This window comes from Oncorhynchus kisutch, linkage group LG10, assembly GCF_002021735.2.
Source record: "Oncorhynchus kisutch isolate 150728-3 linkage group LG10, Okis_V2, whole genome shotgun sequence".
Lineage (NCBI taxonomy): Eukaryota > Metazoa > Chordata > Actinopteri > Salmoniformes > Salmonidae > Oncorhynchus > Oncorhynchus kisutch.
Genome location: NC_034183.2, coordinates 61,937,142 through 61,955,544, shown reverse-complemented (window position 1 = coordinate 61,955,544; position 18,403 = coordinate 61,937,142). Strand labels below are relative to the sequence as shown.

Genomic DNA, 18,403 nt, shown 5'->3' with positions numbered 1-18,403 from the left:
ACCCTACCCCTCTCTCCCTGTGGGCTCTCTCTCACACAGAGGCAGTCTGGGAAGGCATCTCCCCTCTTCCTCGCTATGCAGTGATGTCATGGGGAGCGCTCTCTTTTTACGAGCACAGCTCTGTGATCTCTGGCGGAGATCAATTAGCTGAGCAATCAGGCCTCCCCTGCTTTTGTGTGAGTAACTCCTCGTAAAACAGAGCGGTTGCCTGGCGACCGGGCACGTGGCGTCTCAACAAAAACAGCCACCCAATGTCAGGCCAAGCCGTGCTCTAAGAACGAAGGCAGAATTAAACCGTGTTTCTCCTGTTCTGAGCATAACATTAGCTAATCTAATGTAACATTAATGATGGTGCCACTGTCAAAACCAGTCGTTAATTGGCCTAAACGATGCCAGTCTACTGCACACAAGATGTCATAACCATGGAGAAGTTGGGGTTGGATCCATGTTGTCTGAGAGTTCATTGGAATCCTCTCAAAAACCATTGTTGATCTCAATGACAACGTTTGTGTTAGCCATCTTTCCCAAGTACTCCTTTGCTCGTGTTATCAGTTGAAAAGGCATAGCTACTGTATGGTATGCCGCCTTGTCCTTTTAGAATAGCTCAAGTGGAACCACACATCACCTACACATGAACCCACAGAGACTGTTCTGTATAAAGCCGGATAAAGCACGAAATAAACTTCAGTTAGTGCTAAATACGGCTGCTAGAATCCTGATGAGAACCAAAAAATTTGATCATATTACTCCAGTGCTAGCCTCCCTACACTGGCTTCCTGTCAAGGCAAGGGCTGATTTCAAGGTTTTGCTGCTAACCTACAAAGCATTACATGGGCTTGCTCCTACCTATCTCTCTGATTTGGTCCTGCCGTACATACCTACACGTACGCTACGGTCACAAGATGCAGGCCTCCTAATTGTCCCTAGTGAATTTAAGTAAGCTCTCTCTAATTCTCTCTTTCTCTCTTTCTTTCTCTCTCTCGGAGGACCTGAGCCCTAGGACCATGCCTCAGGACTACCCTGCATGATGACTCCTTGCTGTCCCCAGTCCACCTGGCCGTGCTGCTGCTCCAGTTTCAACTGTTCTGCCTGTGATTATTATTATTTCATTTATGAACATTTGAACATCTTGGCCATGTTCGGTTATAATCTCCACCCGGCACAGCCAGAAGAGGACTGGCCACCCCTCATAGCCTGGTTCCTCTCTAGGTTTCCTCCTAGGTTTTGGCCTTTCTAGGGAGTTTTTCCTAGCCACCGTCCTTCTACACCTGCATTGCTTGCTGTTTGTGGTTTTAGGCTGGGTTTCTGTACAGCACTTTGAGATATCAGCTGATGTACGAAGGGCTATATAAATACATTTAATTTGATTTGATTTGTATCACAACCCTTAACCCTTAACTACAAGAAAAAAAGACCTGACACTATGGAACAGCAAAATGATATAATTGTGCAATCAGTAATAGCCAGAGAGCTCTGCTCCCTCCCCTCAACAACTAGTTGTGGTGCCAATGATAATACACCATGTCTTGTGAATAATAATATATAATGAGCAACATATCTCAGTCCATTTATCCTGCCTGCACAGGGCTGGGAACAGGACGAGAGCAGGGAGGAGAACACCTCAGTGGAAATGATCTCGCTATCAAACAGAGCCCAATCAAACTGCTACTCTCCCAATCCACAGACCTGTTCTCATGGCCTCTGGTCTGAATGAGTCACACTCTATTTAAACACTCCAGGTCCCCACAGTCAGGAGTCCTCATCACCTCCGGGGAGCTACTTATGAATGATAAAGGTTGCTAAGACTTAGCGTGTGCATTAGATGTTAGCAACCGCACTAAGGGTAATTGTGACTTATGTGAACTCCGCTGCTGCCTGGGCGGTCAATGTGGGAAAACATTGGCCAATAACATTTCCAATGAAAGTATCAGGCTGACGTGCTAGTGGCAGAGCATCCTGTGGTGTCATGAGCTGCTGGGCGGTGGGAGAAAATAAACAAGTGTATATGGGGGGGGTCGGTTTGATGGGTCGTCTGGGGTGCATTTCCTCTTTAGCCTATGTACTGTACAGCACCGGTGAGGAAACACGCCAGCATGAAATATACCTCAGTGCTGGCGCAGCGGTCTAAGGCACTGCATCTCAGTGCTAGGGGTGTCACTGCAGACCCTGGTTAAATTCCAGGCTGTATCGCAACCGGACGTGATTGGGAGTCCATGCCCAGCATCGTCCGGGTTGGGCCGGGGTAGGCCGTCATTGTAAATAAGAATTTGTTCTTAACTGACTTGCCTAGTTAAATAAAATATAGGTGATGTAATCATCTTATGAATAATTTCTGCTTTATTTGTCTATAGTTTGTCTGCGTAGGTGTTTATTTTCATAACTGTACTGTATTACATCCAGTGTGTAAGTGAAGAAACCAACTGACAGGGAGGCTGTTCCTTCCCCAGGTTTATTTCTTTGAGTTTATGAGAGAGGTGATGTAAAATCCTTGCTTACTAAGCTCAATAAGCAAAGTTCACACTCTTCCTGAACTTTCACAATGGTCAGTTGATGAGAGGTACGGCTCAAGTTCTTCTTGATTTACTCTAAATGTGTATAGCAACATCCACTACACCAGGCCCAACGCAGCACAATATATATATATATATATATATATATATATATATATATACTGACTGACTTGTGACTATATATACATATATATATATATATATATATACTGTGACCATATATATATATATATATATGGTCACAAGTCAGTCACATAATTTAGTTCATTTACTATTACTGAGTCAAGATCATGAAATGATTAGTGCAATACTGACGATACACAGGTTTTAGACAGGCAGTTCAACAGATGTGCGGCATTATAGCTCATCCACTCCTCATCTCATCTCTGAGACTTTCCTTCTGAGATCCATGTGGTCATGGTCCAGGGAGAGACCCTCTCCTGGTGCAGATGTCATCATCCTTCATTGCCTTCCGTTCCTCCCCCTATGATTTCCCTGTCCTTGGTGGATGTTAACAAGCCTCCACGCTGATTTATTGGAATGCAGCAGCTCCACAGTGGGGACCTTTCGTCAGGGTAATTTATTGGGCGTGAAAATAACTTCAGGTAGTAGTGAGGTGGGCATGACATAGAGGGGGCAAAGAAGGTCCACAACAGCCAATGCAGATCAGGAGATTAATGAATTCTGCACATCCATGAACACAACATCTACACACAGCCTCTGTCATACCCTGGCTTAGGTCCCTTTCACCTTTCTTCTTCTTCTTCCATGTCCTGAGGCTGGAGGTGTCAGCGATCAGAATGTAAACAGGCTCTGGTGTGGTGAAGTGTGTGGTCAGAGGGGAGTCTCTCATTCATTCAGTCTCCAGACCAGAGGAGATATACTGGAAAGCTTGCAGTGAACATCTCCTGCCCTGGGCACTCTGGGATTTTGAGGGGCTGTGGTGCGGTGGGCTCCAGTCCAATCCTCCCCACAGCGCGGGGAGGATTTTTTTACGTTCTGCCACACGAGCCCCCCACACTGTCTCCCCCGTGGTGGGTAGCGAGAGAGCAGAAATCCGCTGTGCTGTAAATCATAAACGATGATCCATTGTAACCCTGACATGTTTATTGGGCTTTTCTCCCCTTCTCTCCATGGGCTCATTTATAACCACGCAAACCCCCGATGTTAAAATCTCTCTCAAATATGTTTTGTGTTTTCGATTGTGTCAGGCCAGCCATTTTATTTCTCAATAATCAGAGGATCATTAAAGGTCCTTATCCCAGTGTTGTTGGAGGCTTTCCTTTTCGTGGCTTGTTAAGCTTTCTCTATTAATCAAAACAGGTGGAAAGCTCATAATGTGAGATAAATTAGGAAATGTTTGAGCACTTTTCCCAGCTTGCCTTGGGAAAAGGGACTGAGCAGTTCCATTCTGGCGAGAGAAAAGAAAATGTTATGGAATAATTGTTAATGATTGTTTTCGTGGAAACACTGAGAAGTCATTGTGCGTTGTGTTATTTCATACTAATTTCACCAAAGTCCCAAAGTTTGTTCTGGTTGCTAGGTGGCTTTCAGGAGATGGAATTGGGCTGGAGAGGAAAAGGCAGGGTTCCTCCTTCTGCACGCCAACATATTGTTATCGTAGGGAACCCAATGAACCTACAGTAACTACGTCCTGAGCCAGATAGAAAATATACCAATCTAACCTTTACGTTTTAACCGTCTGGTTCAAATCACTGTCAGATCCAGTTTAATCCAATACATTTCACATAGACTTACATCACATTGATGTCTGTCATTTCTGTCACTTTCACTTAAGTCAGAATTATCAACTTGTCTCCAGATAAGATATCACAGAACTGTCTGGCTTTTCACAATGACTTATTCAGATCAGACAGTTCCAATATGTGTTTCACTGTAACACTATGTGCTACAGGCTTGTTATGTTGATTTGTCTGTTGTGAGACAAACTTAGCATCATTAAAGAAACTGCTCTTAGGTGAGAAGCCAAACCTAGAATGAAACAATAAAATAAGCTTAAAAGTCAACCAGGGCTAGTTAATGATCATTGTGGGGGTAATTTAAACGGGAATGCAGTGTGTATACGACATGTTAACTTTAAGGGTTTGGTGTAATTTATGCAATTCCCTGAGATACGGAGAGGAAACCCTTCTGAAGCTACTGGCCATTGTTTTATTTACTGTGTTCATTGTGATTTGAACATGGACACTGAGGTTGTGGCCTGGAAGTTGCTGTGACCTATAAGGTCATTAAAATGGTCGTGTCTCCTTTGAATCATCTCCATCTGTTGATGGGATGGGTCAAGTCCACCATTTTGGGTTTGATAAGTGTTGAGGAAATGTCACTCTTGAAGTTCAAAACATTGTGTTACAGAGCCAAGACTCTGCCATTGTTACATCACAGCGTAATCTAACTTGGGCTTTGGTCTCTGTTTGTTATTGGGCCTCTTAGCTCATTCCATTTCCCACCCGTCTGTGAGGAAACCAGATACCATATCTCAAACTCACTATCCTGAAGAAACGAAGCTCAATATCTTAGAAAATAAACCATTTTGCATAAAGAAAAGTGTTGTGAAAAGAAGGCCAAGGATCCCCATCACCTCACCAACCCCATGCACACACATTATATGCACACACAAACACGCACACGTGTACACTCAGTGTTCATCGCCCAAGACATCAGCATGGCAGGGAGGATGTTATCTCTGCCTGTGGGTTTGGACCAGCAGGAGTGGGAGAAAGTAATGCCTGAGGGTTTGGGGTGTGTGGAATGACCATGACCCCAGGCAAGTGCTGGTTCCCTGGCCAGAGTATATGACAGCCTCCCTGGTTTTCATCCATCTTCTCCTTGACTGGAAGACGTATGAAAGGCTGCGTAATCCTCTGCCTGTGCAGGGTTCCATGCTCCAGGAGCCAACAGAACAGAGATCTGCTCCACACAGCACGGCAGCAGGAGGAGGAGGAGGAGTGCGATTGATGAATCCCCAGGTTTTTACTTCTTGCAGCAGATGGAACCCTGGGATATTTACAGTTCTGTGGGGAAGGAGGGGGGTCTGGTAGCCATTGTCCTCAAGACCTACTGATTATATCCTACTGCTATTTATCCCCCTGGATTTCCCCCTAAATCCACTAAGTGGTTCCTTATTCGGAGAAAGGAATTGGTCACTGGGGTATGGGAGAAAGACATGTTGTGTCGGGGGTGACTGAAATCAATTTAAAAGTACTGAAGACCCTTGGAGAGGCCCAAGCAGAAGTTATTTGGACAAATAAATAAAAGTGGGAACAACTCCATTTCCTTATCACGGCGGTGATTGGGTCTGCTGTTTGTTTGTTTTACAATGTTCTGGAGAGAACTGGTTTTTAATGAGGATGACGAGAAGAGTCGCTGAAGTTGTTCTGAGAAGTCGTTTCTAATGAGAAGGACGAGAAGAGTCGCTGAAGTCGTTCTGGAGAGAAGTGGTTTTTAATGAGGAGGACGAGAAGAGTTGCTGAAGTCTGCACATGTAAACTGAACAGAGATACGTTTTACAATTAGAAGCTACACAAGCTTTGCTGTATCTGAAGACACGTTTTCCAGCTGAAATGATTTGAGTGTTGATACAGCACTACCATGCAACAGTATGGATCAGTCAAACATTTTTACTTCGACTTGTTGGTCCAGTTTGTTGGTGTAAAAGCAACAGTTGCTGAAAAACTCCTTAGCTCTGACACAAACTACATGGTGAAAATGAAAAGCCTCCTGCTGACTGTCTCAGATTCTAATGAGTCAAGCCTTCGTTCAGCCATAATAGAGCTAGTTGCCATTTGTTGTTTTTGTCTATTAGTTTAAAAGGTCCTGTATCCACATAACAGCAGGGAGGATGGCATCACCCAAGGGGGGTTAGCTCGGCTTCTACTGGGAGTTTCACAATGCTGAGGTAATAGGGTAATTGCGATAACCAGCCATGCCATTACACAGGGAAGTGTGTGTGTGCGTGTGTGTGTGTGTGCGTGTGTGTGTGTGTGTGTGCGTGTGTGTGTGTGCGTGTGTGGGCAGGGGGTGGTAACGTCCCAGTACTGGCTGTGTTGGGTGGCAGCACAGTGGGGGAGCTGGTGGGGGGTCTGTAACTGAGCGGTGGTGCGCGGAGCGTGTCATTTCACTGGGCCATTAATCATTCCCAGACTCCCCAGCTCCAGTGCCGCGTAGGGGCTCCATGCGCTCACACTCAAGCTAGGTGGTCCTGTTGCCACTGCCGTGGCAGCCCAGGCGGGCAGAGGGTGGCGGAGGTTAAACCCATGTAGGTTAAACACGCAAACACACACACACATCAGGTTCCCATGCCTATGTCAACAGATACACCCAAACAACACACACAGATAAACAAACTAATACACATTCATTCCATCACACACGGTTATCAACAGATATAAATATAGCATATTTGCTTGTTTTGACAGAAGTGGCAATCTCTTCCTCGGCTTCTCTTCAGACACTAGAAGATAATACCATCTAGCAAACAGTGTAACACTATGTAATCCCTCTCCATCTGCCACATCCCCCTGCTCTCTACTTTGGAATTATAAGACTGCAGATTTTATTCTGGTGGACAGTTTATATGCCAACACAGGATGGATATATAGTAGACAGACTCCCAGCTCTACCTGTGTGCTCCCTCTCCTCTGTTGACCATTGAGAACCCTTGTATACTTAAGCCTGCATTGATTTAAGCCACCCCCCAGCATCACTAATGTACCGCAGCATGGTTACCCCATAGAGACAATGAGGTCACAGATTAGCAACGTGTGCAGCTGTTCCATTTAGTTGCCAGACCCACCTGTCTCCGTTTTCACTGTGAGATCTCTGAATTATACAGTCTCTACAATGTCCTCTTGACTTGTGATACAGCACCTCAAGCATTCATAATATGACCTGTGATATGTATATTGCAACACTTGTCAGCAGTTCTCACGTATTAGTAACACTAGACAATGACTTGATGGTTTCAGGTCCTGAAGAGAGGACAGTGCCCACCCAGATAAACAGAGACTGGACCTGTGTGTCCTCTGACACACTGAAGCAGTGTGAAATGACCCCTCATGGTCGTCTGACATCAGAGTCAAGAGAAAAGGAATCCTAAACCAAAGCTACCATTTCCTTCCAACTGTTGAGGGCCACCTCTCCAAACCGCCGTCCACAACATAGCCATAGAATATTTTCTCTATTGTCTTAAAAGGCAGAGTAAAGCCTCTTTGGCTCTACGTTGATGTCTGTCTTGAATTATAAGCTCAACAAAACAAAATCCCAAGAAACATGAAGCATTTGCCCAGAGGACACTGGATTCCACCAGAGCTTGGATTTTGAGATCTCAGAAATATACATCTTTGTTTTTTAGTCTCCCTGTATACAGTGAAACCTCCCAGCTCAACACAGCCACACAGGCTGATGTGCCAAAAGGACTGTCCTGCAGGCCCACCATATGGAGATACACTGTAGTTTCCACTTCAGTTACGGAACAGAATTAGTCTGGGGATGTTTTGGAATGAGTAACAGCCCAAATGTACTGCTATTCATTACCTTGTTAGCATAGAGGTTCATCGTTTGGACTTTTAGAACTCCTGATATTGACCGCAGATTCTTTCATTTTCTTAAGACTGCAAATTTGACAGTTTTAAAAATATACAGTGTGTCTCTACAAACGCGCAGACCATAATTTTTCCTTAAAGAATCACAGAGGCCAAACAATGTACATATTTCCCCCCTGGCACTGTGCTCTATACTCATGGTTTCACATGGGCCTAATGATATGATTTTAGTCTAAGTGCAGTCTAACTGACCTTCTATTCCCAGTGGGGCGTTTAAAGGTGTCTGAGTTTTCATCTGTCTGTTGAGAGACTCCCAATACTGACCTGGCTGCAACCCACCTGCTTCCGATTAACTGCTCAAAAAGCTCTCCTGCATGTACAGTGGGGCAAAAAAAGTATTTAGTCAGCCACCAATTGTGCAAGTTCTCCCACTTAAAAAGATGAGAGATGCCTGTAATTTTAATCATAGGTACACTTCAACTATGACAGACAAAATGAGGACAAAACATCCAGAAAATCACATTGTAGGATTTTTTAATGAATTTATTAGCAAATTATGGTGGAAAATAAGTATTTGGTCACCTTCAAACAAACAAGCCATCTTTTTCTCATTTTGTCTGTCATAGTTGAAGTGTACCTATGATGATAATTACAGGCCTCTCTCATCTTTTTAAGTGGGAGAACTTGCACAATTGGTGGCTGACTAAATACTTTTTTGCCCCACTGTATTTGTTTTCTTTTATTGGTTATTTTTCTCTTTCATTCCAAAAACATTTATTTAAAGGTCTGCATGGCAAATTTCCTGTTGCTTGGTACCCATAATTGAATGGTGCATTCTTTCAGCCCATGGGACCTTTCTTTGGTAGCTGTGTTCACGAATATACACTGTATTCTATGAAAACAAGTAACTATCCATACAAAACGAGTAATTATCCATACAAAACAAGTAACTATCCATACAAAACAAGTAACTATCCATACAAAACAAGTAATTATCCATACAAAACAAGTAACTATCCATACAAAACAAGTAACTATCCATACAAAACGAGTAACTATCCATACAAAACGAGTAACTATCCATACAAAACAAGTAACTATCCATACAAAACAAGTAACTATCCATACAAAACAAGTAACTATCCATACAAAACAAGTAACTATCCATACAAAACAAGTAATTCAATAAAGTGAAAGCATTTCAGTGGTTATTTGCTCCAATATACTTTCACTTAATGTGCTATATTCCTTAACCAACAAAGTATTTGTTAAAACAGACAAAATAAAGGTTATTAACATAATAGAAATAACAATCATATAAAACTATTCAAAATAGGGATTAATAACTTGAAAAATCAAAACCTACAAACATGTCACCAAATCCAGATGGACCTAACCCCTGGCAGTAGATGATGGCTGCTTGGGGCCGAAGAGTTCCTCTACAAGAACATCTATGACATCATCTTTTCAAGAAGTTATTTTTCCTGTCACATGGGCTACAAAGGAAGCGGAATGAGACCCAGATGGTGGGCAGCCCCGGCCTCGACCCAGCCTGGCAGCCCAGGGGAAGACAGCCGGACTGGAGTCAGCAGAAACAATGTCAATGGTCCTAGTCAGCCACATGGAGAAAGAACTGAGCTGTCAATGTCAATGGTCCCAGTCAGCCACATGGAGAAAGAACAGGCCTGCAGAGAGACTCACTGAGCTGCTGCACACCGTAGTGAAGGCCTCGTCAACATGCGGTCAAAGCAGAGGTCTGGGATTTGTTGGAGCCTGTCTCCTCTTCACTTTTTACCAGACAGGTGGGATAGCTCAACCAGAGATATCACAGTTTAAACAAAGCTCTGTGTTCTGAACAACCTCTGCAGTAGAACATGAACTTCTACTTTAAAAATGCACTCTCCAAACGGTTCCCTTTGAGACATAGTGAACGCAATCCAGTGGGCTTTCGGGGTGATTTAAGAGCTCACATAAAGATTCAGCACACTTTGACGCTATTTTTAGTGTTGGTCCAACACAAGTATGTGCTGGACCGCCCAGGAGGAGAGCCTGTGGGATATTGATATAATCACATCTAATTCAACATCCCTGTAGGTGGTAGACGTGTCAGTCCAAACCAAGAATGACTTCTGTTTCTGTTCAATAGCTGCCAAATACTTTCAACAGCGTACAAAACATGCTGATAACAATTAGAGGGGGAAAGATCATCTTCTGAGAAAGTGTGGCTGTTTCATAGGTTTGTCACAAAGGGAATACAGGTGCATGCCATGCGTCGTTTGTATCCTCTTTCAATCTACATGTAAATTCACCTTTGTCCTTTCCTGTAATACAGTATGTACTATAAACCATAGGGTTGGACAGTTTCTTTTCAATTGCTTTCTCTCTCTGGTTCTTTGTGACAGGCTCTTTGTTATGTTGATAGTTTAGGGGGGTTAGACACATGCAGAGATCTGTGTAAGGCAACAGGTCAAACATGGCGGAGGAGCCAGTGGCAAGTGACTGATACTACCCCTCTGCCAGAGAATCCCAGCTCAGAGAGAAAAGAAGGCCATGCTGAATTACCAGGCCTTGGCAGGAACTTTCCAACTCTTCCTCTACATCAGTGGGCCAAAAGCCTATAACATACATTAAAGAGGAGAACATGAAATCAATAACTAGGCTTGGATGCACAAATGCTCCACAACTGTAAAAGCCTGGTAAGGTCAAAGCCCCATCTCAATGAAATAATAGCGTTGCATTTAACCTCTGTTCAAAACAATGTTCAAATTGAACAAGTGCAAAATGACACGTATGAGTGACTAAGGCTACCATTTTCAACTAGCCTCAAAAGCCACTTGGCAGGCAAGTCTTTCCTTCACACCCCATCAGTCAACGAAGAGAGGAGAGTAGGTCTGACGCGAAAGGGTCAATGCTACGCTGTGCATGGTTGGAATACAAAGCAGCTGGGATGAATTTAAGAGATGTGCCTCTTCTGGAAGAGAAAACCTGATGGTCAGGGGAGGAGCCAATTCTCTGTGTGTATTTATCTCCTTCATTTATCTCTTCAATGATAAACCAATCACTGGCCTTTGGGGGTGTGGTGGCAACAGCTGATCATGGAGATGTATTTTCTCATAGCATCTAAGACGCAAAATGAAAGGCAAATCAAATCAGGAAGAATTCGATTTGGTTTAAATGAACTAACTTGCTTTGCATGCCACATCATTGGATGGGAATGCAATGAGAGGGTAACGGCTGCCAATAAGAATGCATTTCCACTAAATATGATGGCCTCCCCGCATGCAAAGCCACATGGGAAATGGATATTGTTCTACTTCCCCAGTGCAGCACCTGCAGTGTAGCCAACTACTCACCCATATCCACATCTCTCTCTTTCTCTCCACTTCTCTCTTTACACCTCTCTCTCTCCATCTCTCTGTCTCTCCATCACTGTCTGTCTTTCTTTCTAGCTCTCTCTGTCTTTACAATTCTCTCTCTCAACTTTCTCTCTCTCCACCTCACTCTCTGTCTCTCCACTTCTCTCTCTCCACCTCTCTCTGTCTCTCCACTTCTCTCTCTCCACCACTCTTTCTGTCTCTCCACTTCTCTCTGTCTCTCCACCTCACTCTCTGTCTCTCCACTTCTCTCTCTCCACCTCACTCTCTCTCCACCTCTCTTTCTGTCTCTCCACCTCTCTTTCTGTCTCTCCACTTCTCTCTGTCTCTCCACCTCTCTTTCTGTCTCTCCACCTCTCTCTCTGTCTCTCCGCTTCTCTCTCTCTCCACCTCTCTCTCTCTGTCTCTCCACTTCTCTCTGTCTCTCCACCTCTTTCTGTCTCTCCACTTCTCTCTGTCTCTCCACCTCTCTCTGTGTCTCCACTTCTCTCTGTCTCTCCACTTATCTCTGTCTCTCCACTTTTCTCTGTCTCTCCACCTCTCTCTCTCTCCACTTTTCTCTGTCTCTCCACCTCTCTCTGTCTCTACACTTCTCTCTGTCTCTCCACCTCTTTCTGTCTCTCCACCTCTCTCTGTCTCTCCACTTCTCTCTCTCTATCCACTTCTCTCTGTCTCTCCACCTCTCTCTGTCTCTCCACTTCTCTCTGTCTCTCCACCTCTCTCTGTCTCTCCACTTCTTTCTGTCTCTCCACTTCTCTCTGTCTCTCCACCTCACTCTCTCTCTATCCACTTCCCTCTGTCTCTCCACTTCTCTCTCTCCACATCTCTCACTCCATCTCTCTCTCCACTTCTCTCTGTCTCTACTTCTCTCTCTCTCCACCTCTCTCTCTGTCTCTCCACTTCTCTCTGTCTCTACTTCTCTCTCTCTCTCTCCCTCTCACTCTCTCTCTCTCCACCTCTCTCTCTCTCTCTCTCTCTCTCTCTCTCTCTCTCTCTCTCCACCTCTCTCTCTGTCTCTCCACTTCTCTCTCTCAACTTCTCTGTCTCTCCACTTCTCTCTGTTTCTCCTCCTCTCGCTCTGTCTTTCCATCGCTCTGTCTCTCCACCTCTCTCTCTGTTTTTCTACCTCTCTGTCTCTCCACTTCTCTCTCTGTCTTTCAACCTCTCTCTCTCTGTCTTTCTGATAGTACTCAAAGTCAGGGGCCAACCGGAATCCCAGAAAGATCATTAGCAGTAGCCATCCTGAGCCCCTTTAGCCAGACCACTGAGCTGGGCTGTAGCCCAGTGAATAACAGCCTCCCTCGCCCATTCCACACAACGAGGTGTCAAGCCACCCTTAGTATTCCCTTCCCTTCCCTTGGACTGCTTGCTTATTCTGCCTGTTCTGACGCTTTATCTAATGACACTGCTGACAAAGAAAGTGAGGTGGTGAAAGGGGCCTCATTCTGACAGCATGATGGATGCCACAAGTGACAACCTTTTGTTTTAGTAAAACACACTGACATGCTGGCCCTGCACAGGCAAAATGCAGAGGGCAAGGGGAACAACTTGTTCACTTGTTCTGTGTCATTGAACAAACAATGGCAGTGTCAGAACTTGTTTCTTTTCCAGGTTTTGTTTCACTGTAGATGAGGTTTGTTCTGTGTGGTTCTGTTTGTATGCTGTGTGGTACTGTTGATACAAGCACCCAGATCTGTTGAAAAATATACTCTACTGATGGAATTAAACTTAGTTCTGGTTTCAAAGTACCTCATGTTTTGTCCCTCTCTGAATAGTTGACTTGGCCCAAAGTGGCAGTTTATTCTCTATGTGCCAAAAATGCCAATAAAACCACTTTAGTCACCCATCCAATCTGGTAAAAGCACCTGCTTACTGAAACACAACATGCCTCTGCGGTCTATCTCTGCAGCGGCAATGTTTCCTTCCTACTGAACTGCTACTACAGTCGGAAACACAACATGCCTCTGCGGTCTATCTCTGCAGCGGCAATGTTTCCTTCCTACTGAACTGCTACTACAGTCGGAAACACAACATGCCTCTGCGGTCTATCTCTGCCTCGGCAATGTTTCCTTCCTACTGAACTACTACTACAGTCGGAAACACAACATAACTCTGCGGTCTATCTCTGCAGCGGCAATGTTTCCTTCCTACTGAACTGCTACTACAGTCGGAAACGCTGCTCAAAATGCAATCCGGCACTTGGGCACCCGCACTTCCTTTGGTGGGAACTCATTTCTTGCCTTTTCTTTCAGGGATCATTTCTGAGAGTAAAATATAAACCTAGTTTAGACTACACAGTAATTATGTGTTTTTCATGTCCTCCAAAATGCTAAATGGATAGTGTGCAAAGATGACATGTTTTTTTTTTTTGGGGGGGGGGGGTATTTCCATTTGTTGATATCAATATCTAACAATTTTACTCTCCAATGATTTATGTGGTTACATACTTAGATCTATGAGTTGTTCTAAACTATCCAAACATGTCATTGGCATGGTTGGTGTCAACTCAGTCAATTCATGAGATGAAATACTATTCAATTCATGAATTGAACATTGTCCATTATTTTTAAAGGAGGATGAAGATGGAGGAGATTTAAATGTTAATTCATTCAAGGCAAGTCAAAAGTTGATGAGTATTACAGTGCATTTTGACATGAGTGTAACATATTATATCACAAAACAACGTTTTTAAAAATGTATTTAGGCCAACACATTGTGGTTACATTGTTTTCAAAAAATCTGTATTTTGGTTTTGATTTACGTTTTGCATAAATCATTGCAATGTGTAGCTAATCAGCGTTTGGTTTTACGTGGGTAACTGTTTGTAAATTAAACTAACTATGCCATTCCATTTTTGTATGGTGGTTTGAGTTATAAAAACAAAGTTTGAAACACGGACCAGGCCTCACTTTATTAAATTCAAAGCATTTAATTAAATAATTTTGAACAAAATCCATTTTTTACATTAACACAATAATATGGTTATTGGCGACAACATTTGATATACATTATGCTGACTTTTTCAAATTGGTTGATATACCTGAATAAAATCCCCTACTCACAATTACTGTGGTTTTGCCATTTTGATTCGTTATCAAATAGGGCATATTTGAACAGGGTAATTCATTTACTGGTGTAATTTACGAATGCACGGTGCATTAGTTTTATTTGACACAATTGAACGATTTAAATAAAACGAATTAGCCAAAACAATCGGTGGTTTACAAAGCCTAATTCATATTGGATCAATGTGAGATGCTTAAATTGAATTTGAATTTAAGAAACGGAATAATGAACAAATCAGGTCTGCGTTAGACTATGCGTAAAATGCGTTTTTCTAGGCATAATGAGAAACCTGCGCAATCACACAAAATACTTTAGATCATTATGAGTCTTGCAATTTAGAAAGTACATTTAAATCTCGAAAAAATACGTTATAGCGCAAAGCTTTGAGTTATTAATGTAAATAGCTGACTTACCAACACATTCGTTTGCCTCTCTTGCGGTTGCGCGCTGCCAAGGACGGTCATAATGGAAAGGTTTGCACCTGTCACACTCCGGCCCCGCGGTGTTGTGCTTGCACTCGCATACCAGGTTTCCTTCCCTTTCTTTAACGCACTTTGAAGCGTGACCGTTGCACTTGCACCGCCCGCCAACCTGCAGGTCTGATACCGCGTAAAAGTAGGAATCTCTAGCCAGCTCCGAGTCGTCCTCGTTCTCATCCCCAAACGTGTGCAGTCGGCTGAACGTAACCTTGATGTCGGTGGCTGTCACCCAGTCCTGCAGCACCGGAGAGTTGTCGAAGTCGTGCGCCGAGGGTCTGCCATCCAAGGTGCTGAACGCAATGAGCCCACCTGTCAGCGGGTGCATGTCCGTGTGAGAATCTGTGCAAATCGCCTCTTGTTCGTTCTGCTTGGTAATTGCCGCCTTATTCTGCTTGTTATACATCTTCTTACACTGGGTAGAGTAGAATTGGAAAGGAACCCAGGATTTGCCATAGTCCATGGATTTAAAGATAGCCATAGATTCGGGTCGGGGTGAACAGAACTGCAAGCTCACATAGGTGACCTCAAATGTTTTACCCAATGACAAAGTGAACGTGACGTTCTGAGGATACTGGACATAGTTTTCTGACTGCCAGCAGGTGAGGTTATGAGGGTTGTTCAAATCAGTTAAATACGCAGGTGGATGAGTTTTCTTTGGGTCCCCTGAATCGCAGGTGTGGCAATCCCTAGTCCTCTCCTCACCCTTCTCCGTCACGGCGCAGTACCTTGAGGCCGGGGTTCCACAGGTGCTGGAGACGCGCACGTCCTTCCCGAAAGCAGAGTTCACGAAATCGGGGATGCACCTTCGGGGGTTGCCGTTCTCATCATAGCATGGGTCTGGAGGGGACGACTGGGCAGCAAACATACTCATCCCATAACCTCCAAGAGCCCCCTTAACCAGCAGAGAAATGGCCACCGAGGTGACCCAAACCTCTAAAATCCTTATCATTGTAATCCGTGCTCTTTAGTGTCACTTGCGCTGAAATGTAGTCGTAGAAAAAGAGAGACATATTTAAGATGTTTGTTACATAGATTTAGAGGAACATTATCATATCATGCATTACACAACGAATAGCCAATAATATATATATATATTTGTATGTGTGTGTGTGAGACCATCTATATTTAAATGCTATTTAGCCTACATCTGAAAGTATCCATGGTGAAGACAAACAAGCAGAATATTCACACATGTTAATATTAAATCAATAGCCTATGTACATTTCTGTGTTTTGTTCTCCACACATAAACAAATGAAACACAAACAGTCATGCACATGTATGTGAATGAAATCATCTTACGAGACAAAGAAAACTCCACAGAGGACACTACCTCCGAATAACTGTTCAGCCTGGAAGAGAAGTGTTGTAAAACTTAAGAATATAGAGTGCAGCCTACTCTCTTTTTTACGCACGAAAATCTACCGCTAGTTTGCCTTTTCTGGGTTTCTAGACATACATTGGAAGGACCAGCTCGCTAATAGCTTCCCTGACTCTGTCTTCCACTCAGTCACACCTCTGTCTACCTCTGTCTCTTGTCTGTCCCATTCCCTTTCTGACGCTCTCACTGTTTGAACAGAGAAGTGAGACCCTGTTATCCAGCAGAGCTTGAGGTCATATGGAGATGCTCGCAGAGCTAAAAGAGAGAACAACGACATCCACTGGTGTGTAACAATAAATTATAAATATACCTCCCCTCAAATTTATTTGAAATATGTTTGTATTCAGCTTATTACACCATCTTATTAAAACAACAATGATATTAGGATGTTTTTTCTTCTTATTTGAATTATTCAAAGATCACATAGCTGGCAGGTCCAATGACTACCTTCAGTGTTCTTCTCAAGTTACCCCCTGTAACCGGTATGACCATATAACTGATCAATAATAATACAAAAAAAACGTTTACATTGAATCTCACAAAAGTGCCAATTCAACAGGTTTCATCTCAGCCTTAACCGTATTATTGAAGTACATCTTTAGGATACGTTGGAATCAGATTTGCCTCAAATTTAACGATAGTCGTCCCGACAAACTTCAGAAAATTACACGCAAGCAGTGACATCGTGCGGTGGCGGGAAGTACTGTTACGATAAAGGAATTAATTTTAATCCATCCTTGAGACAGTACTGCTGACTGTGCCAACGCTTGATTGGGAAAATGGAAAATAATGAGCCAAAAGCAAACCAATGTCACATCCCAATAAATGTTCCACACATTTTCCCATATTGAAAAAGTTTTGTGTGTCAAATTTTTTCATACATTAAAACATTAAAGGTAGACTCAGCGAAAAGATGTCGCCACAAGCAGATATGTGGTCATGGCTAGAAGGATTACAACTTTTGTCAAATACATTTTTTAGCTAACCTACCCTTTTCCTAACCTTAACATAATTATCCTACGTTAATTATCCTAACATTTCGCGTAAATTCTCCTAACCTGCAATGAAAAGTCAAATCTGAGAAAAGCGGCATCCCATCTAGTTAAAAGCCAGATATTGAGAGGAGCGAGATGCAAGACTTCGCTCTTCAACAATCACACACAGCGCATGTGCATTGGGTTCGCTTCAGGCTGTTCACAGCGTTTTAGCCAGGGCACCAAAACAGCAGTGCAATTGAGCCTCGCACTTCAACGCTCATAGTTGTTGCGGAAATTGACCCACTGCTGGTCATCACGAGTTACCACAGCCACAAAGTCATAATCATGGCTAAAACACCTCCTATTTTAAACTTTTTAAGCTATTTTTTTATTTAACTAGGCAAGTCAGTTAAGAACAAATTCTTATTTTCAATGACAGCCTAGGAACAGTGGGTTAACTGCCTGTTCAGGGGCAGAACGACAGATTTGAACCTTGTCAGCCTAGGGATTTGAACTCGCAACCTTCCGGTTACTAGCCCAACGCTCTAACCACTGCCGCTCCAAACCTTACCATAATGTTAACCCTAATCTTAACCACACTGCTAATGTTATGACTAACCCTAAACTTAAAAAGCAAATGTTTGTTTTCACGAATTTGTATGATAAAGACCATTTTGACTTTGCTGTGCTAATCTTGTGGACACCCACTATGCTGTTGATTTTCTGCATCTACTTCATATGTCATATCGCTGGGTCTAACTTTAAGGCTTCAAATATGCTTTACAATTTCAGTTGACCAGAAGTTCTCAATGTTATGCAATTTTTCAGACATTATAATCTGTCTGATACTTAGATAGAAGTAGGCTTACTTAATTACTTTGACAAGCTGTCAATCTCTTGACAAGATGTCAAATGAGGTAAATGTATTTGAAATGCCCTGTCCTCATACCACCACAATGCCAACTACCTCCTCAACATGGCTTTCATTCAGTTCTTGTTTAGCTACACATGCTCACTTGACTTTGCATTTGGATCATCTATTTTCGTTGGGCTGTG

The 18,403-nt window shown here is 43.2% G+C and overlaps 1 protein-coding gene across 1 annotated transcript in view; it reads right to left on the bottom strand.

Annotated features, from left to right (window-relative positions):
* LOC109897374 (netrin-1-like) overlaps positions 1-16,551 on the bottom strand; it is a 42,037-nt gene extending 25,486 nt beyond the window's left edge. The window contains exons 1-2 of the mRNA XM_031834580.1: positions 16,292-16,551; positions 14,925-15,969 (exon numbers count right to left, since the gene is read on the bottom strand). Of these exons, the coding sequence (XP_031690440.1) occupies positions 14,925-15,939 (1,015 nt within the window). The 5' untranslated portion in view covers positions 15,940-15,969; positions 16,292-16,551. The remainder of the gene's footprint in view (positions 1-14,924; positions 15,970-16,291) is intronic.
* Between the last annotated feature and the right edge of the window lie 1,852 nt (positions 16,552-18,403).